The 27,914-nt window shown below is 38.7% G+C and overlaps 1 protein-coding gene across 2 annotated transcripts in view; it reads right to left on the minus strand.

Moving 5' to 3' along the window:
• Positions 1–14,043, minus strand: part of Spata6 (spermatogenesis associated 6) — an 87,605-nt gene extending 73,562 nt beyond the window's left edge. Inside the window, exon 1 of one of the 2 annotated variants that reach the window (XM_034503672.1) lies at positions 13,803–14,043. In XM_034503672.1, the coding sequence (XP_034359563.1) occupies positions 13,803–13,853 (51 nt within the window). In that variant the 5' untranslated portion in view covers positions 13,854–14,043. The remainder of the gene's footprint in view (positions 1–13,802) is intronic. The other variant, XM_034503673.2, reaches the window with a different exon arrangement.
• Positions 14,044–27,914: the final 13,871 nt, after the last annotated feature.

The following is a 27,914-nucleotide window of genomic DNA, read 5'->3' on the forward strand; positions in this document are numbered from 1 at the left end:
CAGGAGCATAACTGGTGTTAGCAATGCCCCAGAGCTGGACATGGAGCCTGGGTTTCAATGTCAGCCCTGCTTGGTTCTGGTCTTTCTTTGATGCCACTGTCTTACTATCCTACATTTCCTACTTTGGAAAATGGGAATGTCTGCTTGGTAACTTTATGTATGAGCAATGTGTAATATGCTTTTGATTTTGAATAACCTCCTACATATATATATATATATATATATATATATATATATATATATATATTGCATCCTAGTGAGCTTCAGCTGTCAACTTGATGCAGCCCCAAGTGTCTGAGGAAGTCCCAATTGTGGGACTGCCTCCATCTGCCTGGCTTATAAGACTATATCTGTGGGGATTTCCTTGATTGCTAATTGATGGCAAGCCTATCCCACTGTGGGTGGGACCTAGACAAGTAGAACAGAACTATAAAAGAAAGCTAACTGAGAACTCAGAGATAGTTAGGCAGGAAACAGCATTCCTCCATGATCCCTACCTGCATGTCCCTGCCCGATTTTCCTCAAAGATGGACTTTGACCTGGAAGTTTAATATGAAATAAACCCTTTACCTCTCCAGATTCCTTTTGGTCATGTAGTCTATGATAGCCACAAAAAGGCAAACTACAATAGAAATGTGTACCAGCGGTGAAGTTTCAGAAGGAAGTTTTAGAGTTTGTCAAAAATTCTATCAATGTGATTCTAATTATATATTTGAATTAAGAATCTAGAAGTAAACTCTCTATGCTTTAGTGAAACAATAAATACTAGTCACCTGAGGATGAAAAATTAGGATGATTAATAAAATGTCAACATCATTGAGATTGAAATCTGCAAAGTCAGAGACAGATGTGTCGATGAGACAAGCTGAATGCACTGTGAATGGCAGACAGTGATCCCTTTAGTACCCAGCAGATCATGATTGAGTTCCAAACCTCAAGACCTAAACATTGAGCCATTTACACTATAGTTTTTGCTCTGTTTTTACTGAAACTGACATGGTTCTTCTCTCACAGGCTTTTTTTGTTTGTTTTCTTATTCTCCTTTCTTTCTCTTTCTTTCTTTCTTTCTTTCTTTCTTTCAACTTTACAAAATCGCAGTTAGAATAACATGGACTCTTAAATCATTAGAAATTTCTTAAGACAATGGGACTTTAAAATTGTACCGTATTCCATATTATATAGTAATGTGAGATTTTAGGGAAGACAAAAAAAGGAAGTTACGGTTTGAGGTGACATACTGGTATGGCAAGTTGACAAGGAATAGAATCTCTTGAGACAGCCCTAAGTTATTTGAGATAGTCCCAGTTAGAGGACTGCCTCAATCAGATTGGCCTGTGGGAAACTACTAATTGATTTGGAAGGACTCAGCCCACCGAAGGTGGTGTTATCTGAGGCAGGTGGGCCTGGACTGTATAAGAAAGGTAGTAGAGCAAGCCAAGAGTGGACCACAAGCAGCATTTCTCAGTGGTTCCTGCCTTCTGGTTCCTGACTCACTCAAGTGAGTTCCAACCTCACTTCCTTCTAAGATGGACTTCGATCTGGAAGTGTAAGATGAAATAAATTGTTTCCTCCCCTAGTTGTTTTTGATAATTTTTTTTTATCACAACAACAGAAAACCACACTAGAACACCTTGAGTGTGAACGATGTTAAGACTATGGTGACACTTAAATTTTGACTGGGCATATTTTTCATTATGAGACCATATGACCTTTCAGTGGAATGTCATGCTTTAGATCTAGACTATCCTCTACAGCTTCCTGTTTTCAGCACTTCATTTCCTGTTGAGCACTTGTGATGTTTTGGAAGATGTTCTAGAACCTCAGATTTAGGACCATGGAACAAGCCATTGAAGGAGACTCACAGCTCAAGCTCCCATCTAGCTGCCCATTTCTGGTCTGCTACAATGTGAGAAATCTTGTTCCCACTGACACGAGCATTGCCATGTGTTTCTTGCCTGTCACAATGAAGTGAAACTATGAGCCAAAATAATCTTTTCTTGATTAAGGTGTTCCTGCCAGGTATTTTGGTCACAGCAACACAAAAGTAACCAGACAGACTCCTTTACAATCCATCTGTTCTAGGGGCCAAACAGAATTCTCACAAGGATCTTGTATATTCTCCAAGCCTACTGAGTTCCCATAAATTTTTAAAACTGTTTCCCTGAACTTATCTATTATCCCTTTCCCTATGGTAAAATGAGGTAAATAAATTTCTGAATTATGTTAATCTATAAGCTCTCACACTCCTTTTATACATTCCTCCCTTATATATTAAGAACACTGTATGACTTACAAGGCATTATCCGTATTTAGTCCTTCTGCATCCCCTAATATTTAGCCTATCTTGGTCTCACTTCTTTGTTGTCCTGTACCCACATGTATAGTTGGTCACATATGCATATATAACTAGCTATATTCTGATTAAAGAGAACATGTGGTTTATTTGTGTCTGAGATTGTGTAAATGCAACTAATGGACATAAATTATGAAAGAGGTTATAAAGCTAATTATTTTTCTAGCTCTAATTCTGCCACACCTTTTTTTTGTGTGTTTTGGTGATTAATAATAGCATAAAAAATAACATACATTTGATACTAAAACTATGGAATTTATTATAAAGCTTCACAGCTTCCATTTTGAAGGCAATTCTTACTGTATATAAGTTCATTATTTGTATAGATTTCAGGAGTAGTAAATTTTGGTGTATAATTTTTTATTTGCAAGTTTTTTAATGATAGAGTTTATAAAAAGCTACTACCATCTAGTTATATAAATCATATAAATTTATATAAAAGACATTTAGAATCAAAAACATAATTGACCATAAAAAGATAGTAAAAATATATAGTAATCAAGCTATAACCAAAATAGAGCCATACTGACTACACTAATAAACAAATACGCAAAGAAACAAAAATTGTTACTAGAGACAAAGACAGTTAATTAGTTAAAATTCAAACCACAATGTAATTGTCTGTTCTGATTATTAGGATAGTTAAAATAAAATATGGACAATGACAAACTGTAACTTTAATAGGCTACCAATACACATAAAAATCATAAAGCTACTACAAAATATCATTGAACATTCCTCAGAAGGACCAAACAAGCAAATCATAAAGTCCAGCAATCAGACTCATTGATTCTCATACTCACTGCAAGCTTGATCCCACATAAAAATGTATACATCAGGGCTGGAGAGATGGCTCAGTGTTAAGAACTCATTGACTGCTCTTCCAGAGGTCCTGAGTTCAATTCCCAGCAACCACATGGTGGCTCACAACCATCTGTAATGGGATCTGATGCCCTCTTCTGGTGTGCATGAAGACAGCTACAGTGTGCTCATATAAATAAAATAAATAAATCTTATAAATCTTAAAAACAAAAACAAAAAAAACAAGCCATTATAATATGTTTAAAAATGTATACATCATTATAGAAGTATTACTTGTAATATACAAACACTAGATACAATTCAAGTATTCTTCAACCAATAAATGTATAAGCAAATGTAGTATCCACACAACAGATTATTACTTGTACCTAAAAGACATGTTTTAGTGCTAAATATTAGGAATTTTCCTTCAGTTCATTTTCTACGTACCAGGAAGCCCTGCACGAAATGTAAGCCTCACTCCTCTAAAAGCTCTCAGGAAACTAGGAAATGAAGGAATTTCCTTACTGATAAAAAAATTATCCAAGAGGAACCCTAAATCTAAGAGCAAGCAGCCCCTGTTATCAGCAAAAAGTTGACAAGATCCACTGTAAATACTACAAAGTTCTCTCTCGGTCCCAGCCAGTGCAATGGAACAAAACACAAACAACAACAAAATAAACAAACAAACAAAAGGCATTTTATATGAAAGAAAAAACAAAGTTTAAAGAAATGAAATGCTATATTAAGGACAACATTAATTATGAATTTGCTCAATTACAAATAAACCTTGAATTAATAAATAAGTTGAATGAAGTCAAAGGATATAAGGCCATTATATCCAAACCACCAAATCAATTTCTAAGAACACACACTTAAGAGGGTTTTTAGTATCTTTTTTTTTTTTTTTTTTTTTTTTTTTGGTGTTTTGAGACAGGGTTTCTCTGTGTAGGCCTGGCTGTCCTGGAACTCACTTTGTAGACCAGGCTGGCCTCAAACTCAGAAATCCGCCTGCCTCTGCCTCCCAAGTGCTGGGATTAAAGGCGGGAGCCACCACTGCCCAACTTTAATATCATTTATAATAGCATCAAAAACCAAACTACCTGTGATACTCAATCTTCTTTGTTAACTTGACTGAATTTAGAATCATCTAGAGGTTGTTGAACAGGTAACTTTCTAGAGAAGATTGATTGCTAAGAAGAGAAGATCACACTGACAATAGACAATACCGTTCCTCTGTGCTGTAGGCAAAGACATAATAAAAGATTGAAAAGTGACAGGCAGCCTGGGGCCGATGTTCTCCTTGGACTTCATCAAAGCTATGAAGAAGCACCTCCATGTCATACTTCTGCCACTTTGGTATTCTACAGGACAAGTCTAGAAGCATGGTGCTGAATAACCATGGACTATATATCCTTTGAACCTAGGAGCCCAAATAAAAATTTCTCCTTTTAAGTTGTTTCCAGTTTCTGTCAGATATTTGGTCACAGTGATGCAAAGCTAACTAATATAGGCAAGCATATGGATCTAGAGAAGTACAGCCATGTTTATAATTAAGTCTGACTTTGTAGACTGAGGTCTATTCAAGTAACCTGGAGGTTTGGAGAAATAGGCTAGATAAAACTTTATATGCTTAAGCAGAGCTTAACAGGTAATTCTGCAAGGAGTTCAGAAGATGGGAACATGGTGCAGGACAGTAAAGACACACAGAACTCATAAGGCTTTCGGAGAGGAACAAAGATTTGACTGGGAATTGGACTGGAAGTCATCTGTGTTATAGTCATCCAGAGAAATTGTCAATATTTTGTCCCTGTCTTAAGACTTTTGTTGGGGGATAGGGGATCAAGTACAAAGTTGACAGATTAATTTGGCAAAGAAAATCTCGGGCACCAAGTACTCAAGCTAAGGCATGGTTATGCTGGTTGCCCTATGCTAGATTTACTATTAGAACTGGAAGCAAAATCAAAGCACAAGGGTTTGGGAAGTTCGCAGACTGGCCAGAAAAGGAACAAGTTTAAAGTTTTGGACACGTGAGAGAAGCTCATGTTCTTCTCCTTGATCAGAGTGTGGCATATGGAGTGTTGTTAGGTGAGAATTCACTGAACTGAGCAACTATTTTCCACACACCTGGTGAAGCCTGGCCAACTCCTGAGATGTCCTCCAAACACCTCTCCCATACGTTTAAGTGCATTGTTTCTTTTCAATGCCACTTCCCTTCTTTTCTGAAACTATTTCATTTCTAGGTGTTTTAGAGAATTATATCAAATGTGCAACTGTCTTCTCACTCCAATCCCAGCTCATGGAAGACAGCAGCAGTAAAATCTCTGTGAGCTCACAGCCAACCTGGTCTAGATAGTGAGTTCAGGTCCACAAGAGCTAACCTGTGAGTTCATGGCTAGCCTGGTCTACCTAGTGAGTTCAGGTTGCAAGAGCTACATAGTGAAACCCTGTTTCAAAAAATAATACCAGCATGTATGTGTGTACATGTAAGTATGCATGTGTGGTTGCATATATGTTAGAAAAAGAGTAGGAAGGTGTGGATAACACACAGAGACATATAAATTATATGTATTTGGAAATTAAACATGTAAATAGAATATAAACTATTAGAAAACAAAACAAAAATTACAAACTATTTGAAGCCAAATAATTTTAAAATGGTACTGTCAATATTTTTGAAAAGGTAGGCAAGTCTCACTTGAGAACAAGTCAAGTGCCTTAGGCAGATATTATAATTGAGAAAATACTGAGAACTGCAGAGGAGTGTGAAAGACTTAGGTGGTTAGCCCAAAGAAGGGATGCAGGTATTTTCTTCGGGAGATAAATACTGAAAACTGCACTCTTATATGAAATGTTCCTTTCTTAGGCTGGGAGCAGGTGGATGACCTTCATTATCAAAGTTCTGTATGTCTAAACTGTTTCAAACAGTGTTTTAAAGAATAAAAATAACTGTGTGTAACTCAAAAACCTAAAACTCTCAAGGAAAACTACAAATGATACTAAATTTAAAATTGCCCAGTCCAAGCCAGCAAAGAAAAGTGAAAGCAATATATACTAAACTAAAAATGATCTATCAAAGGAGAAAGAATTCAATGTCAAAAAATATATCCTGAGCTGGAGGGGTGGGGTCAGTGGTTAGAGCACTTACTGCTCTTGCAGAGAAACTACACTTCTGTCACCAGTAAAACTTAGAATCATACCTTAAACTCATTAAGTCTAGATAGATATCCCTGCCACTAAAAATGACATTACAAAGAAGGTTCTAGGCAATAACATAAAGATAAGGGAAAAAGTAAACAAAGGATCAACCAGACATAAACAAGACTGTCATAATTTGCAAATAAAATTATCTTCTATATAAAAACCAGAGTAGCCATTGGAACCAATGAGATATCAGCAATGCTGCTGAATTCAAAATTCAAATCCTGTAAGTTTTACAAAGAGGCATACAGGGTGTCACAGCAGCATTACTTGTGGGAACTCTCATTGGAAACAGTACAGATGTTCCTCAGCCACAGGAAGGATAAATCAAAAGCAGTAGTTCTCATAAGGGAGCCAAAAGCACAACTGCCTCACAGGATTACAAAGTGGCCTTTTACACTAAGTTAGACATGAAGCGTTCATAATGTACAGACAGTGCAAAAGTCCCATCTAGGCTGTGGTATAAGGGGAGGGGAAGGCATGGGAGGGGAGCGTACTGGCCCAGCAGCTGGGGTAGTAACCACCACCATCACTGCTGGTGACTACATGCTTGGGTTTGCACACTTTCTGAAGCTATGCTATAGTTTAGTAAACTGATTTTAAAATCAACACTAAGTGATAAATATGTGAAACTCTTATTCATCACCTTAAACTTTAAATCTGCAACACTCTTTACCAGCAAGAAAATAATTTACAAAACTACAAAAACTAGTATTACTGAAGGGAAATGAGAAACAAATAAGCTTCTCCTAAGAGATCATTGAAAAGTACATTCTCTGTCACCAACAGATGTTTTGTATTCAAAATATGTTTAACAAGGAAAAATAATAAACCTTTATATTCACTCCTTGGGACAGGCCAGTCATAGAAAAGTAAACTGTTAGATCAGAGACTCCAGTTACACAGACAGCTATAGTCTGAAACATATCTAGAGCCACCAGATTGGTATTAGATCTACTTTAGGTTGTTGGCCTCCAGAACTGTGAATTTTAAGGTGTACTTGTTTCACAGCAGTCCTTGGAAACTAATATGAATGACATAAGACTTAAAGTTCCTGGCCCAGCAGTGGTGGCACACGCCTTTAATCCCAGCACTTGGGAGGCAGAGGCAGGCAGATTTCTGAGTTCGAGGCCAGCCTGGTCTACAGAGTGAATTCCAGGACAGCCAGGGCTACACAGAGAAACCTTGTCTTGAAAAACCAAAAAAGAAAAAAAAAAAAAAAAAAAAAAAAAAAAAAAGGACTTAAAATTCCTGTTCTAATCCACTCGCTGGTGTGTACTTCCAGGACCTCCCTTCTAAAACATCCAAAAGCACTGAGATAACAGCTCAAGCAGAGCACGTCCCTAGGATGCCCATGATTGTTAAATATAACAATAATACCATCAATAAATAATAATAAATAGCAGCTAAATAAACAAAACTAAACATTCCAAAAATTGCTTCTTAAAGCATGCATTTTACAGCTGACCTATACCTGTAACAAATAAACCAAGTATCCTAGCAAAAGAGAAAAAGAAATAAATCACATAACAAAAGCATTTCTACATATTAATGCCTGGTCAAAGCTAAGCTGGAAGGTAGTTTGTACCTGTATTCAGAATCTGTGGGTATTTGTTACCTTGACTCACAAGCAGAGGGAGAAAAATAGGACCAAAGGAAGCAAGGAGGCCTGAACTACATGTGGGAAATGTAATTTATTTAACGAGGCAAACCTAAAATGCATACACTGTTAATTGGGGGAGGTCATGGTATCTATCATTTATATTTTTTTCTGTTGTTAAATGAGGGGAATCATATTGTCCCCTACTTACATTTTTTCTATTAGTGTCGAATATTTTGTAATGAAAAGTTTCTAATGTTAACATGACAGTTACCATGATTGGGTAAGGATTACGAGTATGAAGTGTCTAGATGGGTGGAGCCTGGAAAGACCCGCACTGCTTGCTCTACACTGTCATTGGCTTCAGTTAGGGAATGAGGTGACGTAAATATAGAGATGAAAAGTCAGAATTACATAAAATTTACCAAAACTAGCAGTAAAAAAAGTTCTCCACTTTCCATAATCATCTGGATATTTAAACTCTGCATTTTTTTCCTTCTTATTAAAAAATGTGAACATTGAATAAAAAGCACAAAATTGAAACTGCAAAAGTACCCCTTTTCCAGTCAAAGATAAATGTCCAATAATAAAAATGTAAAAACCTTAGAGGATATAAGTCTTCAGGTGGTCTTTTAAAACGTGTGACTTGGCATATCATAGCATTCCTGAAATAAGTTCTTGAGAAAGTCACATTTTTCTCCTAGCAATATATTTTCTCACAAGTCATGTAGCTTTGTTGAACAACACAAAATGCTGTGTGAGGTAGTCCAACCTTTCCTGCCTTCTGTGTTTTGCTCTAGTCTTAACCACAGTATTACATGTCACTCCTCCCAGGTCACCCCTAATACCAGGCTGCAGCAAACAATAGACATGAGCAGAAGAGAGGGGGGAGGGAGGTTGATAAGAATGTCTCTTCATAGCATTACCCATGACAATTGCAAACAGGACACAATAAATAACCAGTAAGAGGGCAGGTCAACTCAGAATGCTCATACATATCAAGGGAAGCAATAAAACAGAGTAAGAGACAACTAATGGAATAGAAAAATATGTATAAACCATATATTTAATAAAGGGTTAATATCAATATATATATATATATATATATATATATATATATATATGGAATAAAAGAACTCAGCAGCAAATAAAAAAATCCCTAATTTTAAAATGGGGCAAAGGAAAGTGCAAATAAGGACATACTACCTCACATGTGTCAGAATAGAAAAGAGATTTTTTTATGGACCAGAATATGAATAAATAGGAGTCCTTCAATGCTGATGGTGGGAATGTAAAAACACTGCCATTATAAAAACAGCATGAAGAATCCTCAAATAACTAAAAATCTAACTACCATGCATCTCTATTCTCAGATAAATACCCCAAAGGAATAAAATTTGAATATGGAAGACAAATTTGCACACCCATATTCACTGCAGCATTATTCCCAGTCAACAAGACAGGTAATCTACCTAAGTGTCCATCACTGGATAAACATTGTTTTTAAATTCAACCAATTTGAGACATGATTAAAATGAAGGAAAAGTAGTCTTTGCAAAATATGCATGAATCTGCAGGGAATTATACTAACTGTAATAAACCAGGCATAGAAAGACTATGTGATCTTACTTGCAAATAAAATCTTTTAAAAAGTCAACTCACAGAAACACAAAGCACAATGCTGGCTGTCAGGGATCTGGGAGTGATGGAGGGGAACATAGACATATTGGTTAACTGCCAGGAATTGGGGGGGCGGGGGGGGGGGGCGAAAGCGAATACAGAGATATTGGTTAAGCCAGGCGGTGGTGGCACACGCCTTTAATCCCAGCACTTGGGAGGCAGAGGCAGGCGGATTTCTGAGTTTGAGGCCAGCCTGGTCTACAAAGTGAGTTCCAGGACAGCCGGGACTACACAGAGAAACCCTATCTCAAAAAAAAAAAAAAAAAAAAAAAAACCAGAGATATTGGTTAAAAGGAACCAAGTTTCAGACAAGGTAAGTAAGTTCTGGGGATATAGCACACAGCATGGTAATTATAGTTAGTAAATATGTATCGTAAACTTGAAACTTCATAACAAAAAAATCTTAAATGTTCTCATTACAAAATATGTACGGTCATAGATGTGTTAAACTGCTCAATCTAGTCACGTCATAGAGTATACATATACCAAAACATAATTGTTATGGCTTCCATAAGAAATTTCCCTCACTTGCTCATGTGTCTGAACACTTGGTTTCCATTTGGTGATGTTTTTAGAGACAAGCTTTGGTTAACAGATGTAGGTCATTAGGTGCAGGTTATAGTCTGATGCTGCTTCTGATCCTCTTGTCTGCTTCTTGATCTGCTAAGATGTGAAATGCCCTCAAGGAAAGTTCCTGTATCACGGGCAAAGCCACCTCTACTTCCCTGCCTTACTCACCAGGGTGAACTTATATATCCCTGATACTGTGAGCAAAAACAAACCTTTTGGAGTGGTTTGAAAGAATAACAGTCCTTATAACCTCATGTGTTTAAATATTTGGTCTCCAATTGTGGCAATGCCTAGGAGTGGATGGGTGGTGGAACCTTGGGATGAAACCTTGCCAGAAGATGTACATCACTGGGGCAGACATCAAGGGGTTTACAGGCTCATCCCATTTCCTCTTCTCTCTCTGCTTCATGTGATGAAAGTAGATAAAAATGTGATGGGCCATTTTCCTGTTCCTCCCACCATGCTATGCTTGACTGCAGCCATGCCTTGGCCACCATGATAGACTCCATCCCTGTCAAGCCATAACCTAATATAAACTCTGTGACCCTTACATTGTTTTTGAGCATGGTATTTTATCACAGCATCACAAAAGCACTTAATACACTTCTCTTTAAATTGCTTCTGTCAGGTTATAGCAAAAAGATATGGAAATACAACCACTTCATACACTGTGAACATATGTGTTTTTATTTGCCATTTTAGAATGTTGTCTCATATATATATATATATATATATATATATATATATTTATATATACATATATATATGAATATTGCTCCATGATTTAGAGAAACAACCCACTAAAACATGCAACATTATTGAATCACAAAGTCATGATCAGGAAAAGACACCTGCCATAAAATATTACAGTATCTCTCCAATATGAAGTTCCAGTACTGACAAAATAATCTCGAGTTGAGAAATCAGAACATCAGTTTCTTTCCAATGAGGGACATGGGAGAACTTCATAGAGTGATTGATATACATTTCTAAATATTGATCTGGGTAATGATGACATGAATGTGTGAACTTACCAAAATCTACTGGGAGAAAAAAATAATAGAAATGAAGAATTTTCTATAATAAAATGAACTATAAGACTAACAATCAAGTAGTAAATTTTGGATCTCGGCTTGAAAAGTTAACTATAAAAATCTTGTGATAACTTGGAAAACGTAAATATGTGCACAATATTAAAATATTACCATTAATTACCCCAATGTTAATCATGGAATTGTGATTATGTACAATACTCTCATGGAGTATGCATGTTGAAATATTTAGGAGTATCATGGTGTCAGAAATTTACTTTCAAAATTTTAATACAATGTATTTTGCAGATACACATGTACATATACACAGACAAATCAAATTAATGTACACAGGTCATAAGCAAGAGTTGGTCATTAAAGTATTCTTCCAATTACTCTATATGATTGCAATTTCAAATTTACACAGCCAGGGAGAAAGCAAGACAGTACTCTTCACAGATGCAGAGTGAACTCCAGGATATATTAAATAAAGTGTCATTTATTTTTTGCAATATACTGCCAAATGTGCAAGAAAACAAATATGTATGTTATGTTTAAGAGTGTGTATCTGTTTATGTGATGACAGTGGTTACCTAGAGCCGTGAATAAGTGTGTGTGTGTTTGTTTATATCCCGACAATGGCAATGGTTACCTATAGTTATGAGTAAAGGCAGAAAACTGGTTTAACATAGAGCTGCTCATATTACAGTTTTGACCTTTATATAATGTAAATGTATAAAACGTTTAAACATAAAATTACAAGTGAAAAGATATTTAAAATATTTGTGGTCCTACGACTTCTCTCTTCAACTAAAGCCAAATTAATCTTGTTTAACTCATGTGGTTATCAGTGGTCCTTTTTGCTCCTTCTGAACATAAGAAGCATTTAAAAGGCTCTTGCTGGTTAGAAAATATAGCACAAAGAATAGTTTAAGGGATGAAATGGAATGTCTTGGGAGATTTGAGGAACTATAAAATATTGTAATTCAAATGTTTGCAAAAGTAGGAATATTTGCACCAGGATACTTCGGCAATACAGCTACCCATTTTCTTCAGTAAACTGTATACTAAAAAAGCCGAATAGTGAAATAAAAAGTCTCTGACTCCCTCGGGCTACAATCCTAACAAAGTACTTCCTCTTAGCAAAGGATTGACAACTAGGGCAGCCAGCCTGCTAGGCAACTACAGTCTGTCAAGCTTCTAAACCATTGGTTACAAAGAGAGGAAGCAGCAGCCAATAACAAAGTTACAGACTGGAGCGAGTTGCTTTACTCACTGCTCTGAGTTTAGCATATTTAGAAATCATTATGCATTATTCTGATAAACTAATCTTACTTTGCAAAAAACAGTCCCAGAAAGTCAACTTAAGATGCAAACACAGACAGCTAGGGACAGTATAGTTTCTGAATAAAAATCCCTGAGTCTTGAACTGAAGTTTGAGTTCCTGAACCTTGCTAGCTCTCCATCCCTGCAGCACTCTCCCCAGACCCAAGCTTCTCCTTAAGACTGAACAAAAGACCTAAAAGAATTTTGTGTCTTCTATGCAGGTTTAAGTTTAGTGTGGCTGCAGCCTTGAGGAAGGGAATGGAAGGCCAGAGAGAAGTGAGTGCTGCAAGTGTGGGCTAAGTGCTGAGAAAAGCTTAGTGTGGAGGCCAACAGGAAAAACAATGCCAGGAGGCCCCTTGGGGCAGGCCCAGAAAATGACAAGGAACTGTCATCCCTACTTTTGCTGTGATGTTAACAAGTAGGCTGAGTCTTAATGAGAGCACTTCAAGGAAAAAGGTGTGAAAAACAGTGGAATAAGAAATTGAAGAGGTTCTCCTAGAATGCTGAGTTCTCCTCTAACGGGAGAAGAGGGGTCTCTTGGGAATGACATTGAAAGACTTCCAAAATCTCAGGAGACTCTGTAATTATCAAAGGAGTGGGGGCTTCTCAACACCTGGAAAGACCTCAGCCCCTCACTGGAGTGGCAGGTGGGGCTCCCCACCTCAGTTAGATTTACTGAAGGAGGCTGGACAGGGTCCCCTTCCAAGAATGTTGAGAGTAACTGAGGAGCAGCTGTCCAGAAGAGCTGACCAGGTCTTTCTTGGGAGAATTGGAAGGATGCAGAGTCAGGAGTGTTTGGGTACTGGAGGGAAGAGCTGAAGTGGCTTCTGAGGAGTTGGGTTTGTTCTGAGAAGAGAAACTAAGAAAACTTTGTGCAATGACGTCACAAGCAAATTGTTTTTGGAGTTAGGGACTCCACCATGACTGAAAAGGCTTTCCTACTTTAACTGGAAGCTTGGGAAGGATCTGAAAGCCAGAAGCGACTTGGCGGAAATGCCACACACACCCAGACTGAAGCAAGGGTTCAGGAGTCCCTCACCAGAAGAGGAGTAAAGGGAACTACTGCCCGGGGAGCGGAACTCCGAAGTGGTGTGGAAGAGATCCGAAAGCACTCTAACTGGAAGTTGGGGTGAGGGCCCCGCGAGGCTGGGGTGGGAAGACACTGGAGATTTCTAAGGGTCCCAGGGCCGGGGTCGGGCGGCGGACTTGGAGACTGAGGCGGGACAGGGCGGGTACTCACAGAGCGGATCTCCAGCGCCAGGGCGCATTGCAGCGCCTTCACCTTCGGCATCCGCGCAGGGTGGGACGGCGGGGAGGGACCCCGGCCTCCGGCCCGACTACGGCGGGAAGACGCGGGGCGGGACGGGAACGGGGAGGAGATGAGGTGGCGGCGGAGGTGGCAGCTGTGGCCCCCAGGCCGGGGCCCGCGGTCCAGCCTGGGTCCCGCCCGAACAGCAGCTGAGCTCGGGGCGCGGACTCGTTGTCATGGCAGCCTGGAGGGGCGGGGCCGGAAGAGCCACACCGAGGCGGGACACGCCAAAGCAAGAAGCAGAGGGCGGGGACCAGATTGTGGTGGGCGGGGCTTCAGCGGGTGGGGCGGGGCGGCTCTTCTGTGATGTCAAGCTGTGAGTGCAAATCCTTGAAAGGGAACAGCTGTGTTATGGCCTTCAACCCAGAGCTGGGAACCCTGGTTTCCAAAGTGGTGATGGCACCATGAAAAGCGACATCGACCTGTGGCTTCAGTTTTCCAAACTATTCTATAATTGATAATCTTCCTCGAGTTTGAATCTTATGATACAGTTTACAAAAGCAATATAAGAAATAGGGAATTATCGCCTAAGACAAAGGCAAAAATAGGGCCGAAACCCGGGATCTCTCAAGTAAAATCCCAGATGCCATCTTGGTTTGTGATTCTCTGTTAGTGTGCTCTTATTTCCTTTCAGGATTTCCTGTCTAGTTCACCACTATGCAAATCTCAATGCCTGTTGCCCAGACTGAAGTCTCAATAACAGACTCACAGAAAAGAGGAGCCTAGCTATAGATCTTCAAAGACAAAAAGAACCTAAAAGATTGTCTAGTTAAAGTCACTTTAACACATTAACTATAGAGCACATTCTAACAATGGAGGGAAAAGTACCTGTGATTTTATCACCCAATTGAGAAGCAGGATGTTATTGAGCATATATATATATATATATATATATATATATATATATATATATATATATATCCTGAGCACTGCCTTACCAACTTTTCCCTGGTAGTAAACCCTGCAATGACCTCCATTACTGTAAGTCTTGTTTGCATTTCCAAACTACGTTACTGTTCAATTTGTCTTGTTTTATGCTAAATAGATTTAATACTTATATATTCTTCTGTGATTTGCTTATCTCCTTATGTTATGGGAGCTATCCAATACTAATGTCAAGTATTTGAAGTTTCTTACATTGTTAGACAATATTACAATACAGAAATGTACACTGACGTATAAATGTACGTTCTTTATCCTATGTGCTTTTGATGAGCACTTGTTCAGGTTTTAGCTCTCATTAACATTACTGTTTCAAACGTTCTGAAATATGTTAGCCCTTGAGAGGTGGTTCAGCAGTTGAAAGCACTTGCCCTTCCAGAGGACTGGAGTGCCACTTCCAGTACCAATTTGGGCAGCTTACAACTACCTGTAACTCCAGCTACAGGAGATTTGGTGTGACTTCTGGTATCCTGATGCACTTATGTGTATACATACATGGACACACGGAGATAAATAACTTTTAAACCTTTAGAACATGTCTATTCATATGTGTGTGTTGAGTTGGAAAGGGCCCTGTGCAGGCTTTGCGCATATGGGATCTCTAGTGCAATAAACATCTTCCAAAGCTGCACCAATTCCTGCGTCATTGAGAAAACTATGGCTGCTTTTATTTTCACTTCTCCCACCGAGGATGTTTGCATTTTTAAGCTTTGTATTTCTGGACTTGATTAGGCTTTAGTTTTGTGTCTCCGATTACTGCTGAGCTTGAATAACTTTGCATGGTTTCATTAGCAATTCACTCTCTGGAACCAGCCTGGTAGCTACAACAATCATTTTGATTCAACTGTTTCTCTCTTTATTTTTCTTTTAATTTTGTATGTTCAAATGATTGTTTTGTCTATTCTCTGTGTTGCAAATATATGTCCTTCTTTGTGTTTGATCTCTAATTTCTCATGTGCATGTTGAGAGAATATCTTGTGTATTGTATGGATGTATCACCTCTCACTTTAAAAGCCTATGGCTTATGACTTAGGCAGGAAATAGAAGGTGGAACATCCAGGAGGCAGAAAGGATTCTGGGATAGAGCAGGTGCCGGAAGATTTGCCTGAGAAGACATGATGAAATGGACACATGTACTTGAGCATAGGTAACCAGCCTCATAGCAGAATGTAGGTTAAAATAATTGGGTTATTTTAGTTATGACCTAGTCAGAGAAGAGTCTAGCTATATGGCCAAGGTGTTTGTAAATATATTTTGAGTCTAAGTCTTATTATTGGGAGCATGGGCTTGGGAGGAAGAAGACAGCCTCAACTTTACATGTGCAGATATGTGTATGTGTGTGTAATGAGCAGAAAAGTGATTAAGTATTGAAGTGTAAACAAATCATTCTCTGACATTTGAAGGTCACAGCCCCACATTCCTCCCAACATTGCATTACTGAGCTCCCTTGGTTGCCCCAACATGGACAATACCATCTTGCTTTTGATTTTGTCAGGTTACTAGAGATCAGTCTTAGCACATGGTTTTATGAGTACAAGAATTTCTTCTATCTTTAGTGTAAATTGCTCATGTACTCAATTTTTAAAATGGAGTCACTTTTTTCTCATAGTAATCCTGTGTATCTGAAAAATTAATAAATTCCATTTGGGGCATTGCAAATATCTCTTTGTCATAGAATTATAAGTGCTACCCAGATTTCTTAATTAATGGTAAAAAAGAAACACCTAAATTCATTATTATCAAGCTAGCAGTCATTTTTGTCTTATATCTGTGACTCTTAGTTAATGTTTGATTGCTGTGATAAAACTCCATAACCAAGGCAGTGTATAGAAGACAGTGTTTAATTGAGGCTTATGGTTTCAGAGGCTTAAAGCCTATGATGGTGACACAAAGGCATGGCAACAGGAATAGGTGAGAGCTTACATTTTGATCCTCAAGTCAGAGAGAGAGACAGACAGACAGACAGACAGACAGAAACAGACAGAAAAGAAATGGCACAAATCTTTTTTTATTATTGAATATTATCTTTGTTTACATTTCAAATGTTATCCCCTTTCCAGCCCCCTCCCCTGTAACCCCCTATCCCATCCCCTCTCCCCTGCTTCTATGAGGGTGTTCCTCCACCCTCTCACCCACCCACCCACTCCTGCCTCACTTCCCTGGCATTCTTCTACACTGGAGCATTGAGCCTTCACAGGACCAAAAGCCTCTCCTCCCATTGATGCCCGAGAAGGCCCATCTTCTGCTACATATGCAGCTGCAGCCATGGGTCCCTCCATGTGTACTCCTTGGTTGGTGGTTTAGTCCCTGGGAGCTCTGGGGGGTTCAGATTGGTTGATATTGTTGTTCTTCCATGGAGTTGCAAATCACTTCAGCTCCTTCAGTCCTTCTTCTAACTCCTCCATTGGTGACTCCTTGCTCAGTACAATGGTTGGCTAAGATCATCCACCTCTGTATTTTTCAGGCTCTGGCAGAGCCTCTCAGGTGACAGCTATATCAGGCTCCTCTCAACATATACTTCTTGGCATCTACATTAGTGTCTGGGTTTGGTGGCTATATATGGGATGGATCCTCAGGTGGGGTAGTCTCTGAATGGCCTTTCCCTCAGCCACTGCTCCACACTTTGTCTCCGTATTTGCACCCATGAGTATTTTGTTCCCCTTTCTAAGAAGAACTGAAGCACCCACACTTTGGTCTTTCTTCTTCTTGAGCTTCATGTGGTCTGTGAGTTGTATCTTGGGTGTTCTAAGCATCTGGGCTAATATCTACTTATCAGTGAATGCATACCATATGTGTTCTTTTGTGATTGGGTTACATCACTCAGTTCCATTCATTTACCTAAGAATTGCATGAAGTCATTGTTTTTAATAGCTGTGTAGTACTCCATTGTATAAACGAATCACATTTTCTATATCCATTTCTCTGTTGGATTCTTTCCAGCTTCTGGCTATTATAAATAAGGCCACTATGAACATAATAGAACATGTGTCCTTGTTATGTGTTGGAGCATCTTCTGAGCATAAATCTTTTAAAACTCCAAAGCCTACCATCAGAACACACCTCCTCCAGAACAAGACCATGCCTTCTAATTTTTCCCAGACAGTTCCACTAACTGGTGACCAAGTATACAAACATATGAGCCTGTGGGGGTTTCTTTCAAACCATCACAGTTGATGTTTGAGATTCTCACAGTTTAAGAAAACAACAGTCATAGGGTTTTGTTTTGTTTAATGTAATGTGTTTTTCCCACAAACATTATAGTTTTACTTTCACATTTTGATACTGAATAAATCAAGACTTTTTTTTTTATGTGTGATATTAAAATAAGCCATGATCCAGTTTCTTCCCTGACCAGAATAAATTACATTACTTGACAGGGTCTACTAAATGTTCAGTGCCCCCTCATGCTTGATGGAACTACCTTGTCATATATTAGCTACTCATGTTTGAATTTCAAGTTTCATATTCTGCTGCAGTTTCACACTGGTTATTCTTTAAAGCATCATACTCTGGTTTATATTGTGGTGGGTTCATTTTTTTAAATTAAATATATTATTTATTCAATTTTAAACTAAAAGTATTATTTATTCACAAGGTTTAAACAATATTTATTAACATATGTTGTTGGTTGTTCTACTTTATTTTATTTATTTATTTATTTACTTATTTTTTGGTTTTTCGAGACAGGGTTTCTCTGTGTAGTCCTAGCTGTCCTGGAACTCACTCTGTAGACCAGGCTGGCCTCGAACTCAGAAATCCACCTGCCTCTGCCTCCCAACTGCTGGTATTAAAGGCATGTGCCACCACTGCCCAGCGGTTGTTCTATTTTCTAATGTATTTTTATTCTTTGAGAAATTCACACACGTATGCAATGATATCTAATCATATACATCCCAACTTCTCCCCTGAAATTCCTTCCATATCTTCCTCAGTACCCCCCTCCTAACTAACTTTGTTTTTATTTGTTTGCTTTGATAACTCATGAATCCCAATAAGTACCTTATATGTATGGATATGGGGAGAAACCTTGGATCATAGCAACCCTACCAATGGCCACTTTGATACTATCTTTTCCAGCAGCTATGAGCAGCTAATGACTCACTAGGAAGACATGTGACCCTGGAAATCATCAGCTCATAACAAGGGAATTTTGTCTGATTAAGACTTTTGTAGCTACCCAAAGTTGTTGGGAGCTAATGAATGTGGCAGCCAGGTCTTGTCCTGAAGACGGCCATTCACAGCACTCTTCCCTAACATCGGGCCCTTTCAGGTTTTTTTTTTTTTTTTTTTTGCTTTCTCTTCCACAGCGTTCCCTGATTCTTGGAGGACGTATCTGTAATGAAGATGTCCCATTTAAGACTGAACATTCCACTTTTTCTGAGCATGTCGACCATGCATATGTTTCTGCATTGACTGTAGCCCACTGCAAAAAAGAAGCACCTCTGAACAAGGTTATGAGCAGCCCAGGTCCTGTCAGATTCAATCTATAACCTGGGTCTACAGTGTTACTGCTCTGGCTTCCTGTTGTCCGGCTTTGATTTAGCTATCTGAGAATTTCATTATATCTTTTTACTGGAGACTAATTGAATTGAGTTCCTTAGATAGTACAGTTGGAATTTTGATTGTAACAAATTAAGCTTTCTTTCTCCTTCAGGGATTTAACATATTTGTAATGATACTAGTACTTGCCAAAGACCAGCTTTGACACCAAAGGGTAAACTGAGGCAGGCAACCATTGAGGGTCAGTGCTGATGGCAACTGACAGGTGTTGATGCTGATAGCACTGACAAGGGCTGCTGCTGATGGCAGCCAGTGATTAGAGAGAAGAAAATGGAGTAAATTCAAACACACAGAGAGGGAGAGAGAGACACACACAGAGAGAAAGAGAGGAAGAGAGAGGAGAGAGAGAGAATGGTTGAAGCAAAGACAGGCTCCAGCAACTTCACACATACAAATATATACATATATGCATATATACAGACAGACAAACATATACACATTCACATAATAAATGGCTGGAGCAAAGCTCCAACAAGCAGGCCTCAAGCATTTTATACATATGTATACATACATATATACATATAACTGGTAGATGGAGCAAGCTCCAACACACTCCCAGATGAGCGTTACATACATACATACATACATACATACATACATACATACAGATTTGAATAAAAAAAGTTCTAACACACTCTCACACAAACTTTACACATATACATACATACACACATGTATACATATATACATACATACTTGGAGGGAGGAAGGAACGAAGTTCCAAAATACTCTTACATAAACTTTACACATATACATACATTTGCATGGTTGGTGGGTGAAAGGAACACTGTTCCAACAACTTTATTCTTTTTCCCTTGGCTTATACATCCCAGCAAACTCTTTCAAGCAATATAAAGTTACAATGTGATTACATCTTAGCTTTCTTTTAGTAAATGATTATGAAAAAACGGCATCTTCCCAATACCTGTACAAGAAATAACATTACATAGTATAGGTAAAGAAAACAAATTATTGGCGAGGATGCAGAGAAAAAGGAACACTCCTCCATTGTTGGTGGGATTGCAAGCTGGTACAACCACTCTGGAAATCAGTCTGGCAGTTCCTCCAAAAACTGGGCATAGCATTGCCTGAGGATCCAGCTATACCACTCCTGGGCATATACCCAGAAGATGCTCCAACATATAATAAGGACATATGCTCCACTATGTTCATAGAAGCCTTATTTATAATAGCCAGAAGCTGGAAAGAATCAAGATGTCCCTCAACAGAGGAATGGATACAAAAAATGTGGTACATCTATACAATGGAGTATTACTCAGCTATTAAAAATAATGAATTTGAGAAATTTTTAGGTAAATGGATGGATCTAGAAATTATCATCCTGAGTGAGTTAACCCAATCACAAAAGAACACACATGGTATTTACTCACTGTTAAGCTGATGTTAGCCCAAAAGCTTGGAATAGCGAAGACTCAACCCGCAGACCACATGAAGCTCATGAAGAAGGAAGACCAAGAGGGGATGCCTCAGCTCTACTTAGAATGAGTAACAAAAATACTCAAGAGAGCAAATATAGAAACAAAACATGGGACAGAAACTGAAGGAGGGGCCATCAGGAGACCATTCCACCTGGGTATTCATCCCATGTACAGTCACCTAAGCTAGACACTGATATGGATGGCTGGAAGTGCATGCTGTCAAGAATATGATATAGCTGTCTACTTAGAGGTCTACCAAAGACTAACACATTCAGAGGACGATGCTCACAGCTAACCACTGATATGATCAGTGGTTTCCCAATGGAGAATTTAGAGAGAAGACTGAAAGAGCAGAAAGGGTTTGTGACCCCAGGAGGAAAGCAACAATACCAACCAACCAGAGCCCCCCAGGCTCTAAACCACCAGCCTGGGAGCACATAGGGAGGGACCCATGACTGCAGCAGTATATGTAGGGGAGGATGGCCTTGTCCCGCATAGGTGGGAGAGGAGTTTCTTGGTCCCATGAAAAATGAACACAGAGTGGCGGGGGGGATGTGAGGGTGGAGAGCGGATAGTGGGGGGGCGGTAGGTTCTGGCACTGCCTCATAGAAGCATGAGGAGGGGGGATGGGATAGGAGGTTTCTGGGTGGTGGGAGAAAGTGGGGTAAGGGGATAAAATCTGAAAGGTAAATATAATACCCAATTAAAAAAAGAGGGAGATGAAAAAAGGGGGGAAAAAAGAAAAAAAGAGAAAGTAAAAAAAGAAAAATAGGAGATTTAATAACACAAAGGGAAGGATTTAGAAATTTAGGAGGCAGTTTATGTTAATGGAAACAGCATCACAGAAACTGGAAAATCACACCCTCATAGAAGCACAAGGAGGGGGTGGGATAAGGGGATAAAATTTAAAATGTAAATATTACAACCAATTTTAAAAAGAGGAAAAAAAAAGAAAAGTTTTTAGAACCAACATCTTTAAAAAAATGTCAGCCCTCTAGAAAAAAATTTTTTTCTTGATACTAAAATTTGTTCTGAAAATTGTATATTGCAGAATACACACCCTTGGTGTATCTACTCATCAAGCATACTGAGCAGACCTGCCCAAACCTCCGATGTCCTGGAATTCCATCTGGATGAAGTGAAGACACAGTGTCAGAGGCTTATCAATTTACTCTTCCCCCCACCCCTCGTCTAATATCTCAATGCCCATAATCAGCTTGAAGAAGTTAAAGAAGAGTCAGCACCCCTATTCCCTGGGCTTGGGGACTAAGGTGGTTAATATTGGTCTGTCTTTGTAGGGAAAAATAATGGTTTTGTTGGAACAGGGAGGATTAGCTAGGACTTATTGCATAGCCATAACCTATTGGTAGAAATCTGTATAATTAATATCAAGATGAAATTATAATTTCTTAAATGGTACAAAATTTACTTTGATTTCAAATTTAAGGTTTTCATTGGTATGAGCTTCTTACTGATATAAAAGTGAGATGAATATAGATAATCTCATGGGCATTGTGCCTGTATAACACACTTAGGAATACAAGGCTTAGACCCAGTCCTTCTTTAACTTTTTTTTTTTAACTTATTTGAAATGGTTAGCCTGTGAGTTAAGGGACTATAGCAAATTCATGGCTTTGAGTTTATTGTTAGGGTGTTTTCCATATTTTATTTTGAAATAGCTGAGAGGAGTTAACAGACAACAGTCCAGGTTACCTTACATGGATAGTTGGTTTTCAAAACGTCAGAAGTCCATAGAATTGATTGTTACAAATATTTCTATATTAATGTTCATTTTGATTAGAGACCTGTCTGCTCCTGACAGCTTCCTGTTGCGGATTCTAAGAAGAAATTGAGCATCCTTGGAGTTACTCCAGTTGTGCGGTGACAGCCACTAGGCAAGAATTGCCTCTTTCCATCTACAGACAAACTACTGTCCAGAAAAGCACACACTTGCAGAATAGTCTACTGATTATATCTGCCTAGACAGAGTAATCAGCCCTTAATAATCCTGCATCACTAAGGTCTATCAGATTATTCTGGGCCAGAAGGCTGAAGATTTGATGCTCCAACATTCGGTAGTATAGGGGCTTTCCAGGTGTTCAGTGGTCTGTATAAATTGGCTAAGTTTTAGAAGCTATGCTTAGTGCTTCCCATAATTTCAGTTAACTCAGTCATTCTGGATTTCTGACGGGGTTGAAGACCTATAGTCTCATAGCCAATCCTGGCTATTTACTTTGAGAGAAAGGATCTGAGTGGATGGTTTTCAGCTGACATTCATTCTAAAGCCAAGAAAAAAGCCAGGTTCAAAACTAAGTGTTTTAGTTAGGAGAGATGACAGAGGTTCTGGTTAGTCAACAAAATGATGGACTGGGTATTAGGACTATCTCGTACCTCACTGGTACAATTAGGAATAATTATGCTCTAATTGCATTTTGAGAGAGAAAAATTTATTTTAACAGGAAGGGTGAAGCTAAGTGATGAGAGAGAGAAAGAGAGAGAAGGGGGGGCATGGAGGCAGATGTTCACATGTCTCCACCAGTCAAAGATAGTTTATATATCTAGGTTGGGTATTGGGTTACACTTCTGATTGAGCATTACCAAACTTATAAAGCCTTTAATTAACATTTTAAAAATGTATATAAGCAAAAAGGAAAAAGGGGCATGGGATGGGATAGGGGTTTTCTAGGGAGGGGAAATGGGGAAAGGGGATGGCATCTGAAATGTAAATAAAATATTAAAAGAAAAGAAAAATAGAAAAATAGATGAAACAATACTGCTGGGAAAGAACCTATTGTCTCCAATACAGAAATCAAGCAAATCCATAATGAAACAACATGAACAAAAGAAATACCAATAATCCAATAAATTATATCAAACAATAAAATCATAAAAATAGAAAAAAAAGAAAACAAATTATTCCCAAAAACCCATATACATTCAAAACTAAGCAACTTGTTATAGATTAACAAAATGTAAGCAAACAAGGTAGTTTTCTCAGCCAGTTTCTCTTACAGGCAGGCAGCAATTTGCAGTTACAAAGAAAGGATCAATTGTTTTATTATTTATCTTTAAAAGTAATCTTATAAGAATCCTAAAAGATTCACAAATTTAAGTTTTTATTTAAAAATCAGTCATATCTACTTTAAATCCTCAGAATGCATATCTACTCACCAGAAATTCTTATTAAATCATATCAGGAAGCTGAGGACAAAACTGAGTACAAGAAATCAATTATCATCAGTCTAGCATGTCTCAGTGAGAGACATGTCAGCCAGTGCTGCCATTGTTCTTGTTCCCTGGCTATAAAAGGTCCCTAGCTTAAAAAGAGTGTGCCTTTCTGAACTTCAAATTGTTCCCTAAGATTTTCTATATCAGAGGCAGTAGTAAAATCATCTTAGCCTAGCTTCATAAACAATTTTATTTTTCCAAATGCTTTCTAAGGGCAGTGGTCATTGCTGATAATCTGTGTCTCCAAGTTCTTTCCCAGGTTGGTGATTGAATCATTAATCGGCTTCAGCAGCAATGCCTGAGAAAGATCAAGCACAGTTACTATGAGTCCTGATGATAGTGCCCAGTGGGGGGCTAGAAGTTCCCTTACAGTTTTCATATAATCTTAGATTAAGAGGGATGCAAGGCAACAAGCAGAGCAAAATTCCATAACAGCATGAAGTCCTCAGGACATGTGGTCCTCAGGGTCCGGCTGAGGCACAGCCATTGTGACTGTGCTAACCAGTGGACTGCATTTCATGAGTTCTAAAGCCGTCTGTCGTTCCTCCTGAACGGCAAACACATCCAAGAACATGTGATGTAGCTCCCTTAGCTAGACCATGCTATGTGTCCTTACCAGAAGCTTCAGGTTTTCTTCGCAGAAATTTTTATAGCATTTCTAAATTTTATAGCATTTCTAGGCATTGAACTAGATATTTTCCTGTATAATAATGAAGACAAAAATCTTAATTTTTCTTTTTATTTACTAGTCTGTTACCATATATATAAAGAAATGTTATCTTCACAGCTTCACCTGCTAATCTGTGGAAATCTTACTGCTAAGTAGCTTCTGTTTGTCCAATTGTTGATATTGGTGTTATTACTCTACTGACTTTTTTATTGCTGTCATAACAAGTTACCACAAACTCAATGGTTTCCAACATCTCAGATTCATTCTCTTACAGTTTAGTAAATTGGAAGTCAGACACAGGTTTTACTGGCCTAAACTCAAAGAGAGGCCATCAAGCCTCGCTTCGTTTCTAAAAACTCTGGCAAAATATCTATTTCCTTACCATTTTCAGTTCCCAGAGGCCTCCATCATTCCCTCCTACCATCTTCAAGCAGTTGCAAGTCAAATATTTCTCATTTGTACTCACTCTTCACTTCCCTCTCTCACGTACACAGATGTGGTTTTGCCTTCTGCCTTACTGCTGGGGTGTAGGAACTCTGTCAGGCAGCACTAGACTGCATTTACCCTTCTCCGCCTCAGATGCTGAGCTAGAGGGAAGCACCTATAGATAGACCGCTCAGGGGGTGGGAAAATGCAGCCTCGGATGTGGGAGGCTGAAGCTAGGGTTCCCTGACTCCCAGGCATCTAATCACTGCTGGAAATCATGCAGAGGAGTCAAGAAGGGAGGATTGGTGATCTATAGGCCAGCGATGAGGATCCCAGGCTGGAGGCTCCCAAACTCCTGGACATTCATATGTCACTGGGCCACAAGGACTTTGGAACGGTTGGGTCCGGCAGGCTGAGAAGCAAGGTGGGGGCGGGGGGCGGTGCTCCTGAGTAGCTCATCAGTGATTATCCTTAGCTTAGAGGTGATTGGGAGTGTGGAGGGGCCTTCTTTGGGAGACTTAGATGGTGGGTTCTGAAGATGAAGGCTTCCTCCATGTTCCTCATGGCAGTTCTTGATGAGAGAGACAGTCCTTGGTTCCAAACTGCTTATTGATTGTTCATCGTGGAAAATGGGTACATACCACCTCCTCAGGGTGGACTAGAGATTAAATACCTTTTGCAGGAAGGAATGTCCTGGAAGGAAACTTATTGGCTAACTCTCAAGACCTCTAGATACCTTCAGGGCTTCCAGCACACTCAACCTTATCAAGTTTCCTGGCCCTTCTATGGCCCCACACACAAACCTTTGTTATATTGGATCTAGGCAAGCAAGATAATCTCTATATCAATCTGTAACTCAGATTTTTGCTTGTCCATGTAAAATGACATCTTTATAGAGTCCTGGTATGTTGGTTAGATTTTTGCCAATTTGACATAAGCTAGAGTCACCTGGGACCTGAATTGAGAAAGTCCCTCTATCAGATTGGCCTATAGCAAGTCCATTTTCTTTATTAAGGATTGATATGGGAGGAACCAGCCCAGTGTGGGCAGTACCATCCATAGGGAGATGATTCTTGGTAGTATAAGAAAATAGGCTGAGCAAGCCATAAGGAGTAAGCCAATAAACTGTTCTTTCATGATGTCTCCCTCAGTTCCTGTCTTGAGTTTCTGCCTTAGCATCTCATTACAATAGATTGTAAACCAGATAAACTACAAGTTGCTTTTGGTTATAACATTTTACCAAAACACTAGAAAGCAAACTAGAACACCATGTTTAGAACATGATATTGTTCTGCTAATACAAACACCAAAAAGAACAGTGACTGAATTGCAGTGATACACATCAATTGTTGTATTGTAATTTCAGATTGAAAATGTGACTCAAAGCAGGGAAAAGCATGGGTCAGCTCTGGATGACTTTAAGAACTACTCTGTTTCAAAGATTCACAAATAAAAGAACAAATTAGTCCTGAATGTTTTGTTTGAAGTTGTCTCACTTAAGGTTTTACTGTGAACAGACACCACGACCAAGACAACTCATAAGGACAACATTTAATTGGGGCTGGCTTACAGGCTCAGAGGTTCAGTCTAATATCATCAAGGCAGGAACATGGTATAGGAGTAGCTGAGAGTTCTACATCTTCATCTGAAGAGTGCTGGCGGAACACTGACTTCCAGGAAACTAGGACTAGGGTATTAAAGCCCACACCCACAGTAACACACCTACTCCAACAAGGCCACACCTCCAAAGAGTGCCACTCCCTGGGCCAAGCATATTTGATGATTGAAGATAGCCACAGAAGAGCTGGCGTTTCTTACATTGTTGTTTTGTTTGTTTGTTTGTATTTCTACTTTTGTTTGTTTTATATTAAAATATACAAAAGTAAACAGATATGGCTAAGAAGATTGCTGAGTCAGGAAAGTGATGACCTGAGTTTGGATCCCCAGCATGCCCTCACAAAGCCATCTGTGGTAGTGTATTCCTATACTTCCAGTGCTGAGGGAAGAGACAGGTGGCCATCTTGTTGGCCAGCCAGCCTGGCCTTCGTGGCAAGCTCCAGATTTAGTGAGAGATCTTGTCTCCAAAACCAAGGTGGAGAGAGATAGGATAAGACATGAGATTATTGGCAGAATATAGCCAATAAAATACATATATCTGTATGTAATATATACACATGTGTACAGTATAACGTAAAAAAGAGAACAAAAAAGGCTAAATATTAGGGGGTACATACTAAATACAGGTGATGGATCTGAGTTCTGAAAGAGGATATAAAGGCAATTGTTTCTCTAGCTATAATTATATTAGTTTTTTTCATTTTTAATGGTAGATAAGTATGTAAAATATGTTCAATAATGAAAGTATAAAAATCCATTGTGAAGCTCTACAGATTCAGAATGCCTATTCAAACTGTATAAAAGTTTTTTGTTATGTATAAAGTATAGGTCTGGTCAGTTTTGATTGTGATGTTTATTTTATTTGCAATTCTTTATAAAAATAAAGTTTAAGAAATAAAGATTAATTTCTGGTGGGTAAAGCCCATGAATGGATACACACATGAACATGTACACCCTCATAGACACACGCACACACACAAATAGATGCTGAGTCAGTTCAAAAACCCTTTATATACTGATTATTGACATGATCATATAATCAGTTATAGCCATTTATGAAGTAAATTGGATTAGTAGATTTTATACCTATCTGATTAAATAAGGATGCAACCATGTGCAACCCACAGCTCCCAGAGACAAGAATTCTTTCATCTTTCTTTA

This window comes from Arvicanthis niloticus, chromosome 5 (assembly GCF_011762505.2).
Source record: "Arvicanthis niloticus isolate mArvNil1 chromosome 5, mArvNil1.pat.X, whole genome shotgun sequence".
Lineage (NCBI taxonomy): Eukaryota > Metazoa > Chordata > Mammalia > Rodentia > Muridae > Arvicanthis > Arvicanthis niloticus.